This window comes from Ophidiomyces ophidiicola (assembly GCF_022830035.1).
Source record: "Ophidiomyces ophidiicola strain CBS 122913 chromosome Unknown scaffold_15, whole genome shotgun sequence".
Lineage (NCBI taxonomy): Eukaryota > Fungi > Ascomycota > Eurotiomycetes > Onygenales > Onygenaceae > Ophidiomyces > Ophidiomyces ophidiicola.
This window is the reverse complement of record NW_026054655.1, coordinates 257,092-266,079: the sequence shown is the minus strand read 5'-3', so window position 1 is coordinate 266,079 and position 8,988 is coordinate 257,092. Positions and strand designations below refer to the sequence as shown.

General features: G+C 44.1%; 2 protein-coding genes across 2 annotated transcripts; one reads left to right on the top strand and one right to left on the bottom strand.

Annotated features, from left to right (window-relative positions):
• Positions 1–3,390: 3,390 nt before the first annotated feature.
• LOZ57_004053 (uncharacterized protein) lies at positions 3,391–4,436 on the bottom strand (the record flags this gene model as incomplete). Its single annotated transcript, XM_049253099.1, has 3 exons — positions 3,391–3,702; positions 3,874–4,212; positions 4,293–4,436. 3 exons carry the CDS (start codon positions 4,434–4,436, stop codon positions 3,391–3,393), a joined length of 795 nt encoding a protein of 264 aa, XP_049107962.1.
• Positions 4,437–5,976: 1,540 nt separating this feature from the next.
• On the top strand, positions 5,977–7,550 carry LOZ57_004052 (uncharacterized protein; the record flags this gene model as incomplete). Its single annotated transcript, XM_049253098.1, has 5 exons — positions 5,977–6,464; positions 6,515–6,527; positions 6,583–6,824; positions 6,883–7,321; positions 7,383–7,550. The coding sequence occupies 5 exons, from the start codon at positions 5,977–5,979 to the stop codon at positions 7,548–7,550; spliced, it is 1,350 nt and encodes a 449-aa protein (XP_049107961.1).
• Between the last annotated feature and the right edge of the window lie 1,438 nt (positions 7,551–8,988).

The window sequence follows — 8,988 nt, the reverse complement described above, 5'->3', positions numbered from 1 at the left end:
AGTCTGTTGAATCAGTAAGAGTTGCAGACTAAAGAGAAAGAAAAGCAAGAAGTTGTTTCTCATGATTAGATGAATTCTAATCTGAAATTAAGAATGAAAGATGACTTATAGTAATTGATGTTCTGATCAGTAAGTTAACAGTCAAGACAGAGACTGAAAGAGCAGAAGCAGAAGTAGAAGTAGACACAGCAGACAGATAAGAAGTTAGTGAGACTGACTTCTAGAAAAAAAAAAGTATTAGCTGAGACTCTTAATATCACTTTGTAAATGAGTTTACAAAGCAGAAACTGTCTTATAAATTATGTTATGAAGCAACTCAACATATCTTGAATGCATCAGAGACAGAATCAATGCTTAAGAATGAGTGCAGTATAGAAAAGAGTACAGACTGAGAACAAGAATGTGATAAAAATAAATCAGATTAAAAAAAATAAAGTGATGCATTATCAATAAAAGTTTCAGATCTGAAAGATGAATGATCACTCTCTCTCAAAATCTGATCAACTGAGACAATGAAACTAGTAGTTGAAAAAGAATCATTACTAAACACAGTGGACATCATTGAGTGTTCTCATTAAGTTCAGATATTAGCACTCTAAATAAGTCATCAGCCATGCACACAGAAAGAGAATTATGAAGTGAAGAAACACTTCATAAAGAATATTTCAGACTTTGCAAAAGCAATTATGAAGCATTAAAAGAAGAAGAAATGGAAGAATATTACTTACACTGTCATAATCAAAATCAGACTGACTGAACTGTGACATTTGAGAAGAGATTTCAAAGTCTTCAGAAACATAACTCTCTGTTATATAAATAAAAACTGATGACAATGATGTCTCTTCACTTTAATTTTCTTAAGAAATGACAGTGATTGAGAACTCTGCTTTAAATGAAGCAGAAGATTCTGAAGACATTTCTCTCATTGCTTCTGAAGAGAGTTTTGAATAATAACTAGTTGAGATTTTATCTTCAAACTTACTGAGTCATTGTTGCTCACATTTTGACATCTTAATTTTAAACAGAAGAAAGACATGGCAAAATTATCTCTTTATATAATGTGTTAGCACTGAGAAAAGCTGTTTATGAAGTCTTTCAAAATTTATAATTATCAAGAAGAGAATGCTTGTCTGAAACTCTTACTAAAATAAAGAAGAATGTTGTTGAAAAGAAAAAGAAAAAGAGAGATAGAGAAGATCAAGAAAGAGATATTTATATTCAAAAAATTATTAAGTATCACTAGATGAATTATGAGAAATGACAGTCACTACAGCAACTACATTATGATTACAGAGAAGCTGTCACTCTTGCTGTGATCTTACTGTCACATCTACATCTAGAAACTGAAATTGAATTAAGACTTCACATTGTGATCTTCTTACATTCATCACATTAAAAAGAGATTTTGTACAAAATTGTTACAATCACAGTGAAGCTGTCACTCTCACTGTGATCTTGATCACATCAATGTCTTGAGAATCAAGACTTATGAAGAGAAGAAAATCTATAAGACTTCATATTGCAGTCTTCTTACATTCATTTCATCATCTAAAAAGAGATTTATAAAATCTTTTTGATGCTTAGATGATCATGCTTCATGGCATCTGAGATTTATAAATCTCATAATTGATCACATAATTTCATTAGCAAAACTAAACACACAAAATCTGTCACAGACACTTCTTTATAAAGATCAGTGACAACATATCTAGAGACTCTAGATACTGTTATAGCAATATAAGTTATCTCTCTCTCTTTCATGCTTAGATCTCTTTGTAATTCTCTCTCACTCAGCCTAACCTCATTTATGAAGACTGTAAGCCATTGCCACATTATCTGCAACCACTCAATTCTCACACAAAGGCTGTAAGTCATTGCCACATTATCTGCAACCACCTGATCCTCACAACATCATTGCTTGCTGCAATATCAGTAGTGAGACCAAACTGCTTATAAAGATGCACTAGCTTTTCTTTTAATATTCAATAGCATGCTATATGTAGTGAAATCTCTGAATTCATGCTATTTTATATGTAAACACTCATCTTAGTCAGAATTGATGTTATTCTATTAAACTGTTCTCAGTTAGCAGTAAATATTCTGTACACACTTTTGTACAAAACTTTACTGTCATTCATCAGAACTTCTTCTTTTCTAAAATTATCTAGATTTGAACATTCTGACTCTTTAATTGTAGAGTGTTCAGTCATTGTTGGGTCAATGTATGGTCATACTCTGTATGTGATTATATGTATTATAATTATTGTGTATCATGCTTCTCAATCTTCTCTTGTAACTAATTTAATAATCACATTACTCTTTATGAAAGATAGTTTTTCCATTTTCATGTTGTTGGCAGTTCTATTTCTCTGTGTTCTTAGTCATGATTTTGTTCACTGGCAATATTGAATTTACTTTATTAAGTGTGTGATCATAAGATATTTGTTTATAAAAGGGATGTGGAAATAGAGTGCTTTAAGCATCAGCTGGGCTCATAACTGTGATGCTATGAGCTACAGACTGAAGAGAAATGCCTGATTCATCTGATCTCATATTGAAGAGGGGATCTAGGCTGGTTTATATAAGCAAGTGACTAGCCCAAGTGGGGCAAAAAAGAGCCAATCAGAGTGTCAGCTCTGATCATGCATATGTGGCAAAAAAGACATGTGATTTGGAGCCTAGTGTTCTGAATCAACGCCATACAGAAAAACAAAGAGAATCCTCTAATCTCCGTGCCTAGCCTAGCCTAGGCAGGCCTCCGGCTGACAAATCGGTGGGGCGAGAGCCGAGCCGACCAGCTACACCTTGCCTCCTCCTGCCGCTCGCGACCGCTAGCTAGCCTTGCAATCAACGACAAATGAAACCAGGCGGCGCTCCAGTTTGTCTGTCCGGAGTCTCTCATCTGCTGTGCAGAGTACGGAGTACCCCGTGGCTCTGTCAAATACTAGTAAGAATATACCTACGATACCGCGTCTGAGACTGTCCCTGAAAGAGGGGTTTCTTAAAACATCCAGCAAACCGTGATTGTTGCGATTGCTACGGAGTACAGGTGACTGACTCAGTTCTATTTCATTGGCTCTTTGGACTCTGAGCAATACCTAGGCGGGAGAGGCAGTGCCTATAGGAGTGTCAGGCTGCAGGAATAACTGTGCACCTATAAATATCGCCAAGAAAACCATCAATCATAATGGCAGAGACGGTATGTAGTATTGCCATACCATAACTAAAAACTCATCTTTAGCTATACGATAGTTAGGTAGTAGTTGCGTTGGCCCAACGAGTACTTCGTACATACTACCAAAATGAAGAGTCCGAAATACAGGCAGTAAATCCCTTCTTACAACCCTGCAGCCCAGTACGAAGGAATGCACACTCCGTACTGCTCCCGTATTACCAGGCAGCGTGGCCACCGTCCATTCTCAAATCGCTGCCAGTCATAAAACTACTTGCGTCGCTGATGAGAAACACCGCCGCCCCACGGTACTCATCGGGGGTGCTCAAGCGGCCAAGCATATTCTCGGTCGGCCACTGGGTCTTGCGTTCTGGGTACTGCACAAACAGCTGCTCAACCATAGCGGTGACAATGTAGCCAGGCGAGATCGTGTTGACGCGGATGCCGTACTGGCCCCATTCCGAAGCAAGGTTGCGGCCCAGCTGGATAACGCCAGCCTTGCTCGCGTTGTACGCGGGGCATATCAGACCCTGGGGAAGCGGTTAAGTTAGCTTAGGTAGTTACTTAGTTTGGTTTAGGGTATGACGGGATGTTTGCCGTGTTTGCGGGGGGAACTTAAGGTGGGGTAGTTAACTAGGCCCAAGCAAAAAGGATGAGACATGCCACCTTCGCTGGACCCGTGGCACCGCTGCGTCACTTACCCGGTTTGCAATGGTGCCGCTCATGCTCGCGATCAGGACGATGCTCCCGCCCTTCTTAAGCCGGATCATCTGCTTTGCAACGGCCTGCGCTGTCATAAACACTCCTGTAATGTTCACCTCGAACATCATGTTGGCGTCTTGCGCCGTATATTCAAGAGCAGGCGTTTCCTGTTGAATGCCTGCCGCTGCGATCAGGCCATCAATGCGCCCTTCTGCGTTGGCAATGTCATCGACAACCTTGTTGAGATCCTCTGTATTTCTCACATCAATTCTGCGATATTCGAGGCTGGTGTTAAGCTCCTCTTTGGCCCGTTTTTGGATGCGAGAGAACTCTGGTGACTATATCATACGTGAGCACGCCTCATTGGATAAGAGAGAGGGAAACAGAAGGGAATGACTTTCTTCCTAGGACAACGCACTGGTTCTTCAAGCCGATCAAGTGCATACACGATAGCGCCCGCTTCCAATAGAGCTTCAGCCTGTGTCAAGCCCAAGCCACGAGCAGCGCCCGAGACAAGAACAACTTTCTTCGTAAGATCAAACTCAGCAAGTCCTTTCCCCATGTTTGTAGATTGTATTCGCGTGTCTATACCCGAAAAATGAGCAGCAGTCATTGCCTATGAGAGCGAAAGGGGGATTTCAGCAGCTTTAATATGATGCCCAGCAGACCCTGGGCCGGAGAAAGGTCTCTTGGCCCGGATGTAGATCGTCGTGGCTAGGCAGTAGTGAACTAGAGCGGGGTCGGCTTTAACGGTCCTCGACTATCGGACGAGCACCTGAAGCTATCGTGCCACGGTTCGAATCTCTTCGATCTTATCAATTCCCCGCATCATGGCTTTTCCTGTGGCGACGCAAGAAGCTACGCAGAGTTTTGTATTGTCGCCCACGCGTACTGTTTTAATAATACCAAGCAGTATTACGGTGCCTCTAGACAGAAATGGTAACGTTGTTGCGCTAAACGTTTCTTATGGCTGTGCAAATCCATTCTCAAAAAGGCTGAATTCAAGAAGCTGTCATAGATAACTTTGACTTCAACACGCGGCGAAAAAAGGTGCTAGCACGGACTTTATATCGCCCTAGTGGACATCATCGGGAATGGACGTCGCGTCAAGCAAGACGCCTTGCCTTTCAAGAATGCTAGTCGAAAAACCGCCGTAGGGAAAGGGCTAAGAATGTCTTATGCAGCTTGATACTTTTCAGCTTCTCATGAGCCAATGTTTGGTCCATCAAGAATCCTTTTTGAACAATAAAATACGTGATTGCCAACAAGGTCAACTTAAACGCAATTGTTTTTGCTGCCGCCTCAACACGTGCTACTTCCATCACACACAAAGAGTCGCCAGAAAGCCTTAGGGTTGAAGCCAGTATCACTCGCTTATAGAATTGGCACCAAAGAGACATCTACTATGACCAAGTATGATCAAGGTATGCACTTTTGCTTCTCTTCATGAGTCACCATCTCATTGTTCCGGTTCATGACTAGTGTCCATTTATTGAGATTATCTCAGAGAAATTTCATGGATGTCTCTGCGCCGCCATTCAAGGCGTATTAGCCTGGATCCTCACCGCTCCATGCCATATATCAACAGCATCTTTTATAGATTATTATTTAGGGGAAGCCGCGGTTGTGATCACTTGAGGGAACTGCCAGTAGGCGGCTGGTGATGGAAGGGTGTCATTTGAATGCATCGCTGGATGAAATAACATAAAACGTCATCGTTCTGCATTCGGGGCGATCCTCCGTATCACAGCACTCAGCAGAGGATGAACGATCAATAATTTGAGGCAGCAGAAATATCGAGGTCCAGAAAAACAATCTCGAGGCTCTCAGTGTTAAATTTGTCGGCACGGAGAAACTTTGCCCTAAACCCTTTCTGGCTGCCCGATACGCCCTCCGGCTATGAGTTCGGAAGTCCCCACCCGCGGACTTCCCGGATATACTTCACGCCTTTCGTTAAAGCAAATCTTGGCCTGGGGCAAATAGCCCTGGTGTCGAATTAATAATTTTTCGTCCAGCGGTCAAGATGGCTCGGAAAAAGATGGACTACTACAACTCTCTCATCCCCTTGGTCGACTGGCAAAGAAAGGGAAAGGCGCATTACCATGTCGACTACAGCGACACATACAACAGCCGTTGAGTTACAACCCCCGCAATCAGGTGTGCTCGAATCCCGACAGGAAAGAAGCTATGCCGCCGTTCCCGACACGGACGACACTTTGCTCCAGGCGTCTCTCGTTGACGACTCCCAAGTCCCGGAGGGCGGGTATGGATGGGCTATTGTTTTCGGCTGCGCGGTCATCTGCTGGTGGTTTGTCGGTACATCCTATTGCTGGGGGATAATGCAGGCAGCATTGGTGGAGCGGGGTCTTTCGTCTCCCTCTACTCTGTCTTTCGTCGGCTCTTTGACCACCGGTTGCATTTCGTTCCTGGCCATTATCAATGCTCGAGTAATTCGAAGAATGGGCATCAGACTCGCGGCGCTGACTGGAATCGGATTGATTGGAATTGGTGAAATTTTAAGTAGTTTTGCCATCAATAGCATTCCAGGACTCTTCATCACTCAGGGGGTAGTGGGTGGTGTTGGAACAAGGTAAGCTAGATTCTTTGATATCCTAAGCTCATTGCTGAATGTCGCCTTAGTCTCTGCTTCATGGTGAGCGGTTGCTCTTCACCATACCCTTGTCGTGGTACTGAAAAGTTTGAAACAGGTCGTCTCTGTGACTCCGTCCCAGTATTTTAACGTCAAACGTGGTCTCGCATACGGTATCATCTACGCTGGAGGTGGGTTCGGTGGTGCAACAAATAGTTTCATTATGGATGCCTTGATCCATCGCCTTGGTCCGGTTTGGACCTTCCGTGTGATGGGATTAATTACCCTTGGAACCGGTTTACCGGCGGCTTGGTTGGTGAAAGAGCGGATTCCTTCCCGCAGGACCGCATTTATCGAGTGGTAGCTTGCCAAATTAACCATTATTATGTTTCGTTATGTTAGCTAATTTGATATCCAGGCGCCTTTTCCGCGATGTTCGATTTTCATTGCTATATCTTGTTGGTGCGATAGGAACGTTCCCTCTTTTTGTCCCGCCGTTCTTTCTTCCTCTCTATACCAACTCCCTTGGCTTTGCTTCGAGTACTGGGGCTGGCGTTGTGGCTGGTTTCAATTTCTCCTCAGCTGTTGGCCGCCTGATCTGTGGCTTCTTTTGTGACAGGATTGGGCCACTCAACACCCTTTGCGGATCTCTGTTGCTAAGTGCCGTTAGCATTCTTGTGCTATGGCCCGTCTCTCTGTCAATAGGTCCGCTGGTTGCATTCGTTATTATCAACGGCATGGCTAATGGCGGCTTTTTCTCCACCATGCCCACAGTTATTGGGAACGTGTTTGGGTCTGCAAGAGTGTCTGTTGCCATGGGAATGACAGTGACCGGATGGGTTGGTGGATACTTGATGGTGCGTAGTTATATGATTCGCAGTGCTTATGTTGTCTTTCTTTCCTGCTTACAGATGAAAGGGCGCTCCCATTGCGGGCTATATTCTGGGGGCCTCAGGCGGCGCACATGCTGGCAGCGATGCTTTCCGACCTGCAATCTTCTATGCTGGCTCAATGGCATTGGCTGCAACAGTATTAGCAACTTTCGTCCGCCTTAGGACGAACAGGTCGTTGCTTATCAAGCTTTAACAATTAGGCCAGGCAAAAAGTTACCCCGCACTAAAGCAGCACATTTGACGTAGCCTTTGTTTCCATATATAGAGGCGAGATCTAGATGCCTTTTTTTCAGGAATAGGTCTGGGCATTGCACCGACCAACAACTGACGTCATCCATTTTTGACCCCTCAAGGTAAAAGGAATGGCATGCAGTTGGGTAGTTATCGGGCTGTGTAGGCTCTTGACCACAGGCGGGAGTAACAAAACAGCTACTTTCGAGACCATCCATGCACTCGCTAACATAGCCCTTTGTATGTATGTAGAGATTACTTCCATACTAAGAGGAATCTAATCTGAATCCTTTCGATAAATCATTGGCCAGAATGTAGTAGTATTGAACCAAGGTGTTTGAACTGGGGCCGTTGCCATCCCGCTGGCAAATCGCGAAGTCAAATGTCTTGCTGGTGACGGTTGCCGTGGGTTTCCTGGGGGCTCGGTCGGGGGTTGAATTTTTCTAATTTTTAAGACTGGTAATCTGTACTGAAAGCGAAAATTCATCTATTTTTCCGATGCTAAGCTCGAAAGTTATCCTAAATACCAGTCAATAATGCATACGGAGTACTACCTGTGAGTCCTCGTAAAATCGGTGATCACCGGCTATAAGCCCGTCAATACATATTTGGAGCGGTATAGGAATCCAATGCGGAGTGAGAAGAAGCGGTCGAAGGATTGGTTGGATTGCACGTCCAAACATTGACCACAGACTTATAGCTGAACCGTTACGGAGTACTCCGTCCTCCAGACACAGAACTAACTACAATGCCGAGTCACAGCACATTTCAAATTCTGCACCAGTGCTCAAGCCAATGAAAAGCGAGGAATCTAATGACGCGTCGTCTGCGCGAAATAAAACTGACGGATAGGTCAGACCTAGGACTCGGGCTGCTCGGACACGGTCAGCCGCGATATGACAACAAGAGGCGCATGCACGGGTGGAGACTTCGTGACACAAGACACGGAACCCATGCCCAAGTGGCATTCCGCAGGCCCATCATCGACTGCCACCGTGGTGGCCGGAGGAAGACCTGCTGGGAGCGAACATCCTCCGATCCTGGTGGTCTCCCATACTGCGAAATTGTTTCAGCATCGTGGGCGACGGGAAGGTGTTGAGCAGGAGTCAGGTGACTTGTCAGGTGACCAGGTCTCCGAAGGAGGAACCAGAGAACTGTAGGTTTGCCATCTCCTCCTCTCAACCACAGTACCAATTTCATTATCTTTGTCTATTGGGCTGGTGGAGGTTTGCTAGGGGTTTTTCATATGTTTTTCCCATAGCCTCAGTTATAGCATGTTCATCTATAAGTATCCATGTCTTGTTTGTTAGGAGCAAGACCAGATGCAATATTATAGATACTCAGTCACATGATCATCACATGCTTCTGTGTCATCTGATAGTTATGAGCCTGGGCTCTTT